Genomic DNA, 16,185 nt, shown 5'->3' with positions numbered 1-16,185 from the left:
CCCTTTCAAGCACACAGAAAACCCATATGCCACAAGTTCAAAAGTCCAAAGTAAATGTTATTTACATATGGGCAAATCACACATCTTACATTGCACTGTCCCCTAAAAAAGAATGAAAATGTACCTTTAAGAGAACCAAGCATGTGACACAAACTTTTACAAATTTACATCCGCCAGATTTATAACCATTTTGGTTTCTTGTAGCTGCTCAAATAGATCAGTCAGTGGTACAAATGTTCTTCACAGATTTACTAAAAACAGCCAAATTGTCATGTAAAGAATAAAATTTACATAGTCCCTCAAAGATACTCTCATGTCTGGGGCACTCTTACATAATTCATATCATCGTGTTGTCTTTAAAGTTCCCCAGGGATAGGTAACTGCACTAATACCTTGTCTCCAACAATAACATTTAAACCTTTAACCTTTTTATCAGTTCTAGTTTTCATTGTTTGTTGAGCATCTTTCAAATGCATTTTAGTCAACTTGCAAGTTTTAATAAGTTTCTCATCTGAAAATCAAAACCGTGGGCCGGCATGGTGGCTCAGTGGTTAACACTGCTGCCTCACAGCACCAGGTTTGATTCCAGCCTCGGGTGGCTGTCTGTATGGAGTTTGCACATCCTCCCCGTGTCTGCGTGGGTTTCCTCCAGGTGCTCCGGCTTCCTTCCACAGTCCAAAGATGTGCAGGTTAGGTGAATTGGCCATGCTAAATTGTCCGTAGAGTTAGGTGCATTAGTTAGGGGGAAATGGGTCTGGGTGGGTTACTCTTCTGAGGGTTGGTGTAGACGAGCTGGGTCGAAGGGTCTGTTTCCACACTGCAGGGAATCTAATCATAGTTTGGAACCATAGCTTGTGAGCTTTGTACTAATAATTTCTCTTTAATCAATTAAGTCAACCTCTAACACCATGTCTGTATATTATTTCATAAGAATTAAATTTTGTGGACTCACTAGGAATTCCCTTATACTATTCAAGAAGACATTCTTGCCAATCATCTCTAATTATGGTCTTCAAAGTTCGATGCCATCTTTCCAATGCCTGTTGAGACGTGGGACGAGAAGCAGAAGATGTAAATTGTTCTATTCCCAAACTCATCACCATTTCTTTGAATAACTGGAACATTAAGTTTGTTCCTTGTTCTGATTGTATTTCTTTGAGTAACCCTTATCTTATCAAGAAATTGAATTAACTCTTCCACTACCATGTTTACATTAATTTCCCCTAAAGACATGGCTTCACAAAGTCATGTGGAAACACCCATGGTCATTGAATGATTATCCACGCTGGTTCCCATTCCTAGTTTTAGTTAGAGGTCTTAAACAATTTATTAAGAACTGCTAAAAGGTTCTTCAAAAAATGGTATTGGAATTAAAGGCGCAGGTTTAACTAAGGGTTGGGATTCTGCCATCACTTGATATGTGCATCATGTCTGGCAAAATTTAGAGTCATAGAGATGTACAGCATGGAAACAGACCCTTTGATCCAATCCGTCCATGCCGACCGGATATCCCAACCCAATCTAGTCCCATCTGCCAGCACCCGGCCCATATCCCTCCAAACGCTTCCTATTCATATACACTTCCAAATGCCTTTTAAATGTTGTAATTATACCAGTCTCCACCACTTCCTCTGGCAGCTCATTCCATACACACACCACCTTCTGTATGTAAAGTTGCCTCTTAGGACCCTTTTAAATCTTTTCCCTCTCACCTTAAACCAATGCCCTCTAGGTTTGGACACCCCCACCCTGGAGAAAAGATTTGCTTATTTACCCTATCCATGCTCCTCATGATTTTATAAACTTCTATAAGGTCACCCCTCAGCCTTTGATGCTCCAGGGAAAATAGTCCCAGCCTATTCAGCCTCTCCCTATAGCTCAAGCCCTCCGACTCCGGCAACAAACTTGTAAATCTTTTCTGAACCCTTTCAAGTTTCACAATATCCTTCCTATTGCAGGGGGACCAAAGTTGCACACAATATTCCAGTAGTGGCCTAACCAATGAACAGCTGCAATATGACCTCCCAACTCCTATACTCAATGCATTGACAATTAAAGGCAAGCATACCAAATGCCTTCTTCACTATCCTATTGATTACATTTCATGTAATCCTGGCCAATAAAAATGTTTTAATATTGTAGCCTGAGGTTTTCTAATACCTAAGTGACCTGCCATGGGAATTCCTCATCAGCTAGTATTTGGGGTGGTTTGAATTTCTTCCTTAATACCTTGTCTTTCCAGTAACAGCACTAAGGTATTATTTTCAATTCAGTCTCTGATTTGGCTGTTTGGTATAATGTTTCCAATTCCAAATCCATTTGTTTATTTGGAAGCACTAGCTTTCAGAGCACTGCTCCTCATCAGGTAGTTGTGGAGAATAAGACCATAAGACATAGAATTTATAGCAAAAAGATTACAGTGTCATGCAACTGAAATGATATATTGAACAAACCTGGATTGTTGTTAAGTCTTTCATGTTTTCGAGTGGGTTGCAGGTTTCGGTTCATTAATATGTAAATCCCAGAAGTTCTTGGATTTTGGGATCATCTTGGGAATTTGCATTCTTCATACTAGCTTATAATTTGTTTGAGCTTAGAATTTCTCAGCTTCAAATAACTCCTTCAGGGTTTTAACCTAATACTACTTGTCTGGAACTTTTAAAATTAACTCTTTAAGCACCGGGTACCTAACAATGTTTACCTACTTGCCTTTTCTGGCACAACTGTTTGAGATATCTATGTTTTTTTAGTTCATTTGTGAGATCTGGGCATCGATATCTGGCCAGCATTTCCCTTATTGTCCTTGAGAAAGTGATGGTGAGCTGCCTTCTTGAACCATTGCCTTATACCCGTTGTGGGTATGCCATTAGGAAGTCAATTCCAGGAGTTTTACCCAGCGACAGTGAAGGAACGGCAATATATTTCCAAGTCAGGATGATGAGTGTCTTGGAGGGGAATTTGAAGATGATGGTGTTGCCATGTATCTGCTTCCCTTGACCTTCTAGATGGAAGTGATCATGGCTGTGGAAGTGCTGTCAGAGGATCTTTTGTGAATTTCTGCAATACATCTTATCAGTTGTACACACTGCTGCTACTGAGTGACAGTGGTGGAGGGAGTGAATTCTAGTGCCAGGCAAGTGGAACACTTTGTCCTGAGTGTTGTTGCAGCTGCACCCATGTCCGTGCTAGCTCTTTGGAAGTGCAAGTCCCCTACTCCCACAGCTTTGCCAGTTCCTTGTTGCCCTGCAATTTATTTCTCTTCAGATTGTATTGAATTCTCTCTTCAAGAAATCAATTAAATCTGCCTCCACCATACTGTCAGGTGGAGACTTCCAGACTTTAACCATATGTGTTTCGCAACGTTTTTTTCCTCAGATCACTACAGCAACTTTTGCCATTTATCTTAAATCAGTGCCCTCTGATTCTCGTCAACAAGAATGATTTCTTCCAATCTGCTCTGTCCAACACCTCATGATTTTGAAAACCCTGTCACAAATATCCTTTTCGTATTCTCCTTTTACAAGAGAGCAGCCCAGGATTTATCAATATATCCACTGAACTGAAATTCACCAAAACTGGAATTTCTCCACCATTTCTAGTATCTTTACATCTTTCCTAAATTGTTATGTCCAGAATTAACCTTTATAGAGGGTTTTTCATAACTTGCTTCCCTTCCTGACTTCCTGACATAAGTGTAACCACTCATGGATTGCACCATCTTTCTGAGGGGGATTTGGAATGAATAAAAACATGCTGCTTTGCATGTATGAATGAATAATAATTTTTAAAGCCCTATTTATAAAGACCAACACCCTGTCTGGGTTATTACCCTGCTCTGCAATAATCTGTGCACGTTTCCAGGACAAAGTAGCCCACTTGACCGGCACCACATCTGCCCAGTAGCAGAGTGTGTACTATCTACAACATGCAAATCTTCACCAAAGAAGCTTAGACAGCTCCTTCCATGTGGAAGCACTCAACCACTTACATGTAGAAGAACAAAGGCAGCAGATACATGGGAATACCACCACCTGCAAGCCACTCACCATCCTGACTTGGAAATTTATAGCTATTCTTTCACTGTCGCTGGGTCAACATCTTGAAATTGCCTCCCTAAGGGCATTGTGGGTCAACTTACAACACATGGACTGCAGCAGTTCAAAAAGGCAGTTCACCACCACCACTACACCAAGTCCAGTTAATTAATACAGGGCAAAGAAATACAGTGATCCGAGCACTAACCCCGAGAAACCTCAAGATATATCTTCTTTCAGTTTGTTAAATACTGTTCACTACTACTCTCTGTTACCCCTCACTCAGTTAAAGTTATATTTATTCTACCACTGTTCCTCTTATTCCATGAGATTCAACTTTGTTGACACACATATTATGTAGTATTTTATCCAAAGCAACTTTAAAGTCTATGATGACCACATTATCTGCATGACCTTCATCAAGACCAGCTATCATGTCATGGATTCTTTGGGTTTGATGAGTGTCTTGCAAGCTGCCTAAATAAGTGCTGAGATAGCCCTGTTGACTCTTGTGAGGATGGTCATTGTATCTATTGCCCATCAGGCACTAGAGAAGACAGCAGCAGGCCATTGTCTAGAATGAGGTCCCAGGGCCAGGTAACCTTCCTGACACAAGCTGCCAGCCAACCAGAGATTAGGAACTCCAGTACTCAGCGACATCACAGGTGATGGGAGAGCAACTGCTTAGACTACAAACCCAAGCTACTCTTAACTGACACCGACCTCTCCAAGTGTCTGTTGATTTTATGCTTCTAGAGCCTTAACCCGTATTGATTTTAACTGGCCTATAGTTGCTCAGAAGATCCTTAACCTCAGAGAAAAACTCAAGGAAGTTAATTGAACACCATATTGGCTTAATAAATCTGAGCTGATTTTTCTTAATGAATCCAAATTTTGCAAGCCTCTGTTTATTTTATCCTGAATTACCATGTTTGAAAACTTGCCGGCAATTGATATGAAACTGATTTGTTGCACTTATCATCATACCATTCTTTGAATAAAGGTATAACGTTCGCAATTCTCCAGGCCTCTAGCAGTACCTCTGTATCTAAGGAATATTGAAAGATTATGCAATTTCCACTATTATTTTTGTAGGTGTGCCTCCTTTGGCCCTGGTGACTTAGCAACTTTAAACATAGCCAGTGTCTCCTCTTTATCATTTTTTATCATCACGTCTAGTGCCACAACTACCTTTTCCTTCATTGTGGCTTAAGTGGTATTTTCATCCTTAATAAAAGTAGATGCAAAGAATTCAGTTAGTATTGCAGATATTCCTCCTGCATAAATCTCCATTTTAAGCCCAACTTGGCCCCACATCTATCACAGTATAAAAGGTAAAAGCCATTTAGATTTCCTTTCATGTTAGCTGCCACCCTCACACGTCAGAAGTAAGACTTGAACTCACAACTCTCCGAGTCAGAGGCTAGGGTTCTAGCACTCAGTCAGGGCAACACTTAAATTATGGATATGCATTACTGAGAAAGACATCCACGCACCCAACTATTTTAGCATCCTTCAGCAACTGAACTTGGCTGCTTTAAACTGCCCACGTTTTTTTGAAATTCTCTAGAAAGAAAATTGGGTGAAGAAATGGTTTCTGATCTCAGATTGCACAGGCCCAGCACATTTTGTTTTCTCTCTGAAGGACCCATTCCTGTCAATTCTGGCTGAACAAAATGTAGTTGCTTCACAGAAATTACGCCAATTACTTCTGTGTAATATTGTATTCTAAGATTGCTGCTGTACTGTGGGAAAAGCATTCTAGAGCCATGGATTAATAATGTGTGGGTTAATTTGAAAATTAACTCATTTGTAAACATGGTATTTAATCTAGTATCAGTAAAGTCAGATGGTCAGAAAAATCCAACTAGTTCACTAAGATTCTTAAGGATAGGAAATCTACCATGCTTACCCAGTCTGACCTACATAGAGTAATAGAGATATACAGCACAGAAATAGACCCTTCGGTCCAACTCGTCCATCCTGACCAGGTATCCAAAATTAATCTAGTTCCATTTGCCACAACCCTTTTAGATGTCGTAATTGTACCATGTTGTTTTAAAATTGGAATAACAAAAATAGCCAGCCTTGCCAGCACTTAAAAGTTGAATTTCTAAGAAGATAACTCGTCAATAGAATTTTCTGTGCTGCTGCGATTCAATGGAACATGATCTGAAACATCATTATCTCAGGCAAGTTTCTTCATTCAGAGTGTAGCAGGTGGCCAGGACATTTTCTAGTTTCTTTCCAAGTTTCTTAAGTGTTAAAAGTTTCCTCAGTAAGTGAGCAATTAGTTTGCAGAATTTAAAAAGTTCACTGCTAAGTTATTCAGCTAAGGGAATTCACTTTAGGAGTTAAGAGCTGTTTCTGTTCAGAGGTAGCTGAATCAGGACTGTGCTAATTACCCAATGTATTCCACCTCCCCCCCCCCCCCCCCCCCCCCCCCAACTTCCCCCTTTGTCCCCAGACGACAGAGCAAATGACCCTTTTCCTGCTACAAGACTAGGTAGCCTGGCTGGACCAGACGCAGGTCCCCTGACGCCCGAGCTGCTAACTCAACAGATGAAAGAACAGAGCTTCTTAAAAAAAAAGAGAAAATGAAGGAGAATGTTGTTCTATCTGAAATCAGGACCGACCGACATTATCCACTGTTTGCTTTTCTTTCGGGCCAAAGCAGACCGGCTCTCTGTCAGTGTTGTGATTAAACACCACTCTCACTCTGCCTGCAGCATTTAGCAACCCTTCAGGAGGCTGTAAAAAGGAAAAGGAGAAAATTAATATCAGTGGATCTGTCACTTTATCTGAGAGACTTTTGCTAAATAGGGGGAGAATCTATAGGACAATTGAGTATTTTCTTCGTGAAATAAATTACAGATTCAACAGTACTTCCTTAAGGATATGAGGAAAAATTCTAATTGAGGCTTGGTTCCTATAAACCAAGAATTTCAGAGACTGTGATTGTCCCCATTAGAAAGCACCCAATATCCACAGAAAAAAAATTATTAAGTTACTTAATGCAAAAGCTTAGTTGACTCGCAGAGACTAATCGGCGTGGAGCCCTGAAATCTAGTATTAATGTGGGTCAAACTTTATACATATTTTAATTAAAAGCTTATTTGGCTCACAATTTATTTAATCTGGAGTGAAGTGGCATCGAGTGGTCACAAACTACATTCCTGCCTTTGGAGAGAGGTTTGGTTTTCTTCTCTCTCCCTGGACCCGTCTTGGGATCAGGTTTATTTGTACAAAAACCTGAAAGCGTAGCACGTGTGTTGTAAATGGAGCTCTGTTCTCCGGCAGCCCGTCCCTTTCAGTGTGCTGCTTGGGCAGGGAGAGCCTTTTCTCCTTGTTCCTTGCCTGCACTGCCTCACAACGCTCACGCAGAGCAATGATGCTGAGCAGCAATGAATGAAGGAGTGTTTTTACCCAAGAGGTTAGGAAGTCAGTATTTGTGGTCGCAGAAGGTAAAAGCCAGATGCTGCTGTGGATTTAGACATGCAATGATCTAAATAACCTTAATGAAAAAACTTTGATTCAACTGTACATCCCTGTGCAAACTTGCATAAATTGAACCTTGCATGATGGGAGCTTTAATTGTTGGTTTATTTTTGCTGGTTTCAGGATCACATCTCTTCAATGCACCACTGTCTTTGTCACTTGCATTTCCATTTTGGAAACATTCTGGAACACTAAGCAGCCTATGTAAGATGTTTGTGGCTGTGATTCAATGGGAATTTAGTGATAAGCGAGCATTTCACTCACTTATCTTCATGGTCAGGCCAATTTACATGTAGTCAACAGACTAAAATGTCAATCTAGACTGATTATGGCCCAAGACTGCAGAGTGGAAGTTGAACCCACAACCCAACACTGACTGAGTCGCAGCCTGCACCAGATGAGCAACAGTCTGGTGCTGTTTGTGGTGAGTTGCTTTTGTTTTCAGGTCATAATTAGTAACAAGATTTCAGTTCCTTCTGCTTTCCAATCCCTTCTAGGATCCTGCTACGAATGTTAACCTGGAACAGAAACAAAGAATATTTCATTTACTCAAAAAAAAAGCAAGTTTCCTTCTACATCACAGGGCAACTGACTTTTATAGCTCGGATTCATTCAAAACTGGCACATTCACTGCTTGCTGCACTTTTCAAATAAATTTGCAAATTGCCACACGTAAAGTGGAGAGAGTTCTCATGAGGTGTGCAATGGCTGAGATGGTTTACGTGACACAGACTCCTGTTTCCATGGAGCACTGTACACTTTGAGAAGAGCAGGTGTAGAAATTACAAAAAGAGACATAAAGAGAAGGCCAATTTCAGGGACCCAAACCCCCAACAATGTCTGGTCCAGCTTAACCAGATACACTGGTTTTGACTCCTTGGTGTTCAATAGAGACAGTTCCAACAATTGTTCTCCATTCACACCCCAGCAAGTCTTAACCTGAGGCCTATAATTCAATTCTATAGGAAGGAGAGCAAGCTGCCGGGGTGGGGGGGGGCGGGGAAGAGGGAGGAGGAGGTTACAATAGCATGCTCAGCTAATCAGATGAGGAACCAATTTCAGGCTATATGATTGAGATTGGAGAAGCTTTGCAGGCCTGGATTGGTTGTGCTTGCAAACCTGGTCCTGTTGAATTTCTCGGCTGCAAGCATTACTCAAAACCTACTACGTTATGATAGTTCAGCTGAAGGCTTGCTTTGCCAATTATAACTTCTTTTTGGCTTATGCTGGCTCTACTTCTGAGGTCTGCTCCAGATGAGGAGGCTGGGTAAATTGGCACCATTTAACATTTGCGTCAATCACTTGTACAGATATAGATTTTAATTTTTTTCTCACGCAGTTGAACCCATTGTTAATCTTAACTGTCCCCTGTTGTTCTGTAGTACGAACATCCATTGAATAACTCAAAAGTATGAGATACCATAACCCTTGGGTGTTCATTACAAAGGAATGGACACCAGCGAAGTTGGAAAGGTTATGCTCAAATCAAATTAGGTGGCTACCTGCCACCTTTAAGAGCCCTTGCTGAGATAGCTTGTGCAATTGCAGTCAAAGCATTTTATGTTAGGTATAGGAGTGCCAACTGTGAATAAAGGCTTACTCATAACTCCTGAACTCTGCAGGGATTTGGGGGAATAGTGGGAAAGAGCAATGAGTCAAAATGTTTGAGTGGCTTTTGCCAGTTGATACAGTCCAAATAAAGTAACTCCTCTCTTGTCTAACCATTCATCTGGAATATGTATTAAGCTGCTGTCTCTTCTAACTAAAATATGCTTTTTTTTTGTCTGTACCTAGTCTTGCTGTCCCAGGATCCAAACCTCTCCTTAGACTGAGCTCAATAATTTAAAATCTCACCCAAGTGAAAGACACTAGTCAGTCCTCCGAGCACAAGTTATTTGTGGTTTCATTTGAATTTTTTTGTTTGCTCAGCAAGTTAAGAACGGGATCCAACCACATCCCAATGAAGTAGGCGAGGGGAAAGGCCCAACTCAGCCTGAGATTGTACTTCTTCTGCCTGTTGACTGGTTCCTCTCTCCAAACCTCTCGTCTATTGGTAGCTAAACATCAGTGTGTTCCACTTTACAAAAACACCATTCTCCTTGTGAAACGTGGAGGTGCTGCTTTTTCTAGTCACCCATGAGTGGGTGATGGTGAATCTTCTCTTGTTGTTGTGGAGGGGAAAGGTGCTCCCACATTTCTGTTAGATTAAGAAGTTGCAATCTATTGACAGCAACAGTGAGAAATAATGATATATGTCCAACTTGAGAGGCTAGGTGTTTTTACAAGCAAATCTTCCTATGTATCTGCTGTCCTTAAAATCCGAGGTGGTGGTGGTTGCAGGTTTAGGAGAGGCTGCTGAAGGAGCTTCGGCAAGTTGCTGCAGTACCTCCCAGTTTGTGCAGCCGTTGAGTGACAGTGTAGAGGGTGCAGCTGTTTAATGGAGTGGATGGGCTACCAGTCAAAGGGGATGAGGATTGCTGGATTCTCTTCCAATTGAACTCATTCAGGCTGTGGAAATCATTCCATCACAATCCTGGCTTGGACATGGTGGAGAATTAGCAGTGCTGTGCGCTGCAACCATATAAGTTCTAATGATTGGACACACACTGGGAACAGTCCACTAACATCAGGATTCCATGGGGGCAGACATAACCAGGATTTCCATTTATGATCATCATTCAAAACCTTCCAGAGAATGCCGTGCCCAAACAAACACGAGACTCAGAATTGATGGTCTTGGAGGTAAATGGGGTTGAATAATCTATTGGCACCTATCCAACTCCACTGAAAAGGGTGGCCATTTGAGTGTACTTGTTTTCAAGAAGAAGGTAGATATAGTTCTTGTGGCTAAAGGGATCAAGGGATATGAAGGGAGGGTGGGATTAGGGTATTAAGTTTGATAATTGAATGATGGTGCAAGTTTGAGGGGTCAGTTGGCCTACTCCTGCTCCTATCTTCTGTGATACTATGCAATACTGAAAAGCTGTGAGCATCCAATATCAGGAAACACTTTAAGATTAGGAAAGAAAAGGCTGGACCCAAAGTGAATTTACCTGACTCTTTGTGAAGGGGAGTCCTACAGAATTGGGCTTCACGTCTCTGTTATATGTCTGTCAGGAAGAGTCGAGTTTGTGTTGCAGAATGAAATACTTTCCTAACTTGAGTGATTTGGAATCAGGTTTAGTACAATAAGCAAGAGAACAAAGCCTTTGAATTTGATGCAATACTGTGTCATAAACCCAACATCTAGGGGATAGAATCTCTTACCACAGTACTATCTCCATTTTACACACAACCAGTACACCTCCAACAGGGTGTTTTACTGAGTGTGGCAATCCTTATGCTATGTCATGTAAAGTAAGAGACTGAACATCACATTGGACAATCCAACAGACATTTATTACAACAAACTACAATGTACAAATGTTACATTTCTCGGCAGGTACTTAAGGGTTTGAGTAAACATGAAGGTACTGGTTTACACAGAGGAGTCTCATCTAGCGGAGCGTCAGACTTCAGGTGTTCTGAAATAAGATAAGTGTAAGTCAGGAAGCTGCTCAGGAGAGAGAAGCAGAGTTAACATTTCAAATCAGTGATCTTTCATAAAAATTGGAAACTATTTTCTGTACAGAACAGAGAAAGGAGAGGAGGCACGAGCTAAAAAGGAAGGTTTGTGTTTGCATGGAAGGCAGGAAAGATTAACTGATTAATATGAAGATGGTGCAAGACAAGGGACTGAGACAATTAAACAAGCGATACATAGGTTTTCAGGAACTTTAACTGACAAACCGCAGAGCTATTACTAACAGCTGCTGTCATGAGTATTACATTAAGCCTCCCAGAAGCTGGGTACCTCCCACATAGTTGAGATAGGATCTTCCAACCACCAGGGGGAGACAATATTCAGCCTATCAGCCCAAACTATGTTGAAATGCAAACTTCAGAAGTCAAAGCACAATGTGTTCACCTACTAAACAAGAACCATAAAGAAATAGAATTAGTTAACGTTTCTAGACATCACCACAATGTAGTCAAGTTGCTATACACTGAGCAGAATTAAATGATGGAAGAGGCTTATCTAATTGACTCCAATCCCCAAAACCATTTTATTTTTGTTTTGCTCTGTCCTTCCTTCAGGCATGAGGCTCAAAGTGGCCACCAAGAGCCAGATCATCCACTGACCAATCAGAAAGCAGAAGAGGCAGATGACGAGGACGATGAGGAGGAACTTGAGGAAGACGATGAAGAGGAGGATGAGAGCATGACAGAAAAATCCCAGGATGACCCTGTTTCACCGAAGACTGATGCCAGAGTCCAGTATAGAGAAAATGAAGAGGAACATCATGCCCCACTCACCCTGGGTTATGAGCAGGCTCACAGGTTTGTGAAACCCATACAGATGTTGTCTTCATGTATTCTTCCTCATATCCTCATATCAAAAGCATGCTACCCATCCTAAGAATGGTTGGTTTAACAGGTGTGGGTTGACAAGTCCACAAGGTGATGGAGTGGTCTCATACTCTGCTGGTTCTGTTTTCCTAAGAATCAAAGTGCCTGAAGAGTAAATTAAACTGGTCAATCTCATTGCTGCACTCATAGATGTAAACCTCATGTAAGAATACAAACTGATTTAGCCCATTCACACTGCGCTTAACCTACTAACTCATCCATGGGACCGCAAAGGTCTTCAGGACTCTTGCACCACCCTCGCAGGAACATTTGTCTAAACTTTATTTCTGATCCTTTCAGTATCCATGATCAGGTTCTAGCAGCAGTAAATATATTACTGAGACAGGAGTTATAAGGAGAGGCTGAATAGGTTGGGACTTTTATCCCCAGAGTGCAGGAAGTTGAGCGGTGACCTTTTTGAGGTGCATAAAATAATGAGTGGCATAGATAAGGTGAACAGCCAAGGCCTATTCCCCAAGGTAGGGGACTCCAAAACTACAGGGCACAGGTTTAAGGTGAGAGGGGAAAGCTTTAAAACGGCTGAGGTGCAACTTTTTCACACAGAGGGCGGTGTGTGTACAGAATGAGGAAGTGTCAATTGCCCGTAGGGTTAGGTGAAAGGGTAAATATAGGGGAATGGGTCTGGGTAGGTTGTTCTTCGGAGGGTCGGTGTGGACTTGTTGGGCCAAAGGGCCTGTTTTCACACTGTAAGCGATCTAATCTAATAATCTAATGCAGGCACAATTACATCATTTAAAAAAAAATTCGACTGGTATGTGAGTAGGAAAGATTTAGAGGGAAGGGGCAAGTGGGACTAGTTTAGTTTGAGAAACCATGGTTGAGTTGGACTGAAGGATCGTTTCCATCCTGTATGACTCTATTTGGTCACGTCATGACAAGTACATTGTAATCAAATCAGGGTGGTACCACGTCCAAATCTCAATCCAGCTAAGCCCTTACACCTTTTTTCCTGCATTTTCTCAAATCTTCAAATAGTTTATGTTGGGTGAAGGTGATGGTACAGTATTTTGATCTGTACCATGTTCCTGGTTTGGAAGCATGTGACAGTATTAGAGAATGATTAAAATGGGGAGTGTGTTCCATTCCTCAGCACTGATGTAATCTGCTGTTCAAAGCCCCTCAGTCTTCACATACGCACTAACAAACATGGCAGCTCAGACTTGCAAGCTTAAGTATTCTGTACATCAGAAGCAATTGCAGAAGATTTCATGCCAAGCACATCAAATTGTGACACATATATATAGCTAAATTGGAATCTGCAGACTGTTTGTATCCTCTGTGGACTCCATTTTATGCCATCAAGACTAGAGATTTAAATTGGCCTGTCACAACTTTGTCTTAAAGATTAAGCACCAAGAGTGGCATCATGGGGATTCTATACTCCAGCGGTGATAGGAGACTGATGCAATCACAATTGCCTTTGCAATTTGTTTCCAATTTTGCTGAAACTAGTCTTTGAATTCTGCAACATTACGCTCAGATAATTGTCTACTCGAAATCCAATTTAACCGAACAGTTTTGATCTGCTTTCTGCTATACAAGAGATATAACCTTGCTTTTGGCACATTGCCATGTTACATCTGAATCTCACAGTTCAGTATGTGACATTAGCAGGACTTTGAGGCGAAGATTCAATCTCACATACACTGCACGGCCTGCTTCAGTCCTAATCAGGCAGAAGGAGGAATTATTTGCCACCCCAGTGACGTGTTTGGAGGTCGGGGGGTGGTGTTGGTAGTGGTGGTGGTGGGGGGGGAGGGGGGGCTATTTGATTGCGTGGGAGGGTGTAGGATGGGTATCCCACTGCCCAATTAAATATGGGGGTGGGTAGTGAAGGTCTGTGGATGACCCTCAGGCCTGGATGCTTAAGGACCCTTGAGGACCTTAACTGTATAATTAATACCCCATTTAAGGGCAACATCTCTTTTCCAAAGAGGGGGAGTCTCCACATGGGAAGCCTAGAAAAGCACACCATGTTGACTTTATTTGCTGTTCCCTTTCTCAAATGCACTCCGTGCTGGATTAACGAGTTCAGCATTGGGAAGGGAGGGGAGAGGGTTCATCCCCCCCTCCCTTTCCTGCAATCCTCACCCCACCTTTGGCCTGGGCTCATGTTGTTTCTCTGATTAGTCAGCAGCTCATGTTGAAGGGGGTGACATTTCTGCTCATGGAGCCTTATGCAGCTGGTGGGTGAGACCATTGTCACAAACTTTAACTTCCACCCAGAATCCCAATAGCCTAGGCCCTTCACTCAACGTTTATTCCATAGACACATGATCAAAGTCACACCCATAGTATGAAATTCCAGAGGATGCAGTTACACCAATTATTACAATTCAAAAGTTAAAATTTGGTCATTCAAACTGCATGTGAAACTGATCAGTTACTCCAATTAACTACAAACCCAACAGGCCTACTCAGGCACTGTGTAGAAAAGCCCAAATCTGTCTAAGTATAATTAACCAAATTACTTCTCAGGTACTTAATGGTAATGGTGGAAATTGTACTCTTAGCCTTCCAGGGCCAAAGTTCAGTGATTTACCACTAAAATTTCCCAGATTGTTTCCCTACCTTTTCATTCAGTGCTCACCCTTTGGCCCTAGTGCTAAAGAAAGCCCAGAGGGAAAAGTCAGTTTAAAAACAAGTAATATTTGGAAATGAACATACTGCTTGTTACTGGACCTTCACGTTCAAGTATACCAGACGAGTCTGAGCAATGTGTCTCATTTTCCAAAATGAACTGTTTTTTCCTTCTGGGAGTGGAGAGCATTGTAAATCGAGCCGTATTATTGAATGTCTTCTGTAGACAGGCCTTAATGTGGATTGGCAAGAGACAGAACACCTCCTTGAGAGCACTCACCTCAATCAAGGGAAGGCCCAAAATCATCTTCTGGGGCAACTGAGGATCAGTGATAAATGAATCTTGTCAACATCACTCACGTCTCGAAAAGAAAGGAAGATTTCTTACCCAACACAATTATAAAGTAGTGCCTAACTAAAGAAGTGATAGAAATTCTATGAAGGTCACATACTGCACTCTGAGCCACAGATGTAATGGCTTGGTAAAACCTCTAGTATCTTGCCAGCATGATGAACATTTAACTCTTTAAAATGGACCAGCAACAGTAAAGACGCTCCTATTGGTGTTTTGTTCACTGTGTGTGTCATCATGCTACAAACATCCCCATCCCATCATGCTTGGGTGACACCATTCACTGCACCTCCTTCTATCGTCAACCTGCCGTGTATGTGGATTGTGCTGTGCAACCCTTGCATGTGCATGCAAAGATTGAGCCAGCAGCGCTGACTCTGATTGGCTGAGTTGTGTGAGGTCAGAAGGGCTAACATGGGGTCACCTTCCCCCTCCCCCTGATCATTGGCACAGGTGTATTGCTGAGGATGAAGCTGGCCTGCTGGCCTTGGACCAGATAGCGAATTTCACAAAGGGGCTGGACCTACGTAAGGCAGCAGAGGAGCAGTACGAGGTGAAAGAGGCCGCAGTCTTTAATTCCACCTTAGACTCCGAAGCAATAAAAGAGACACTGTACAGGCAGGCTAAAACTCAGGTATGGTATTCTACAGCAGACACACATTCTCAGTGATGAGTGACATTTTAACTGTGTTTATTTCACAAAGCTGAGTTTTGGCAGTAGAGCACGCACATACAGGGATACACATACAGGAACACACATACAGGAACACACATACAGGAACACACACACAGGAACACACACGCACAGGGACACACACACAGGAACACACACACAGGAACACACATGCACAGGGATACACACACAGGAACACACACGCACAGGAACACACACGCACAGGAACACACACACACAGGAACACACATACAGGGATGTACACTTACAGGGACGCACACGTACAGGAATATATACGTAAAGGGACACACGTACATGGACACATACGTACATGGACACACATTCATGCATGCATACATGGACACACACACACGTACAGGAATACACACGCACAGAAACACACACGCACAGGAACATACACAGGAACACACACTCACAGGAACATACATGTGTACAGGAACACACGTACAGGGACACACATACAGGAATACACACGTACAGGGACCCACACGTACAAGGACACACACACACAGGGACATACGTACAGAAACACACATATACAGGAATACATACGTACA

The 16,185-nt window shown here is 42.0% G+C and overlaps 1 protein-coding gene across 8 annotated transcripts in view; it reads left to right on the top strand.

Moving 5' to 3' along the window:
- prdm16 (PR domain containing 16) overlaps nt 1-16,185 on the top strand; it is a 487,488-nt gene that overhangs the window by 468,104 nt on the left and 3,199 nt on the right. For all 8 annotated transcript variants that reach the window (XM_060852365.1, XM_060852364.1, XM_060852363.1 and 5 more), the window contains one exon: nt 11,670-11,912. In XM_060852365.1, coding sequence (XP_060708348.1) covers nt 11,670-11,912 — 243 coding nt within the window. The remainder of the gene's footprint in view (nt 1-11,669; nt 11,913-16,185) is intronic.

This window comes from Hemiscyllium ocellatum, chromosome 37 (genome assembly GCF_020745735.1).
Source record: "Hemiscyllium ocellatum isolate sHemOce1 chromosome 37, sHemOce1.pat.X.cur, whole genome shotgun sequence".
Lineage (NCBI taxonomy): Eukaryota > Metazoa > Chordata > Chondrichthyes > Orectolobiformes > Hemiscylliidae > Hemiscyllium > Hemiscyllium ocellatum.
Note: the sequence above shows the minus strand (reverse complement) of the source record. Positions and strands in the feature narration are given on the sequence as shown.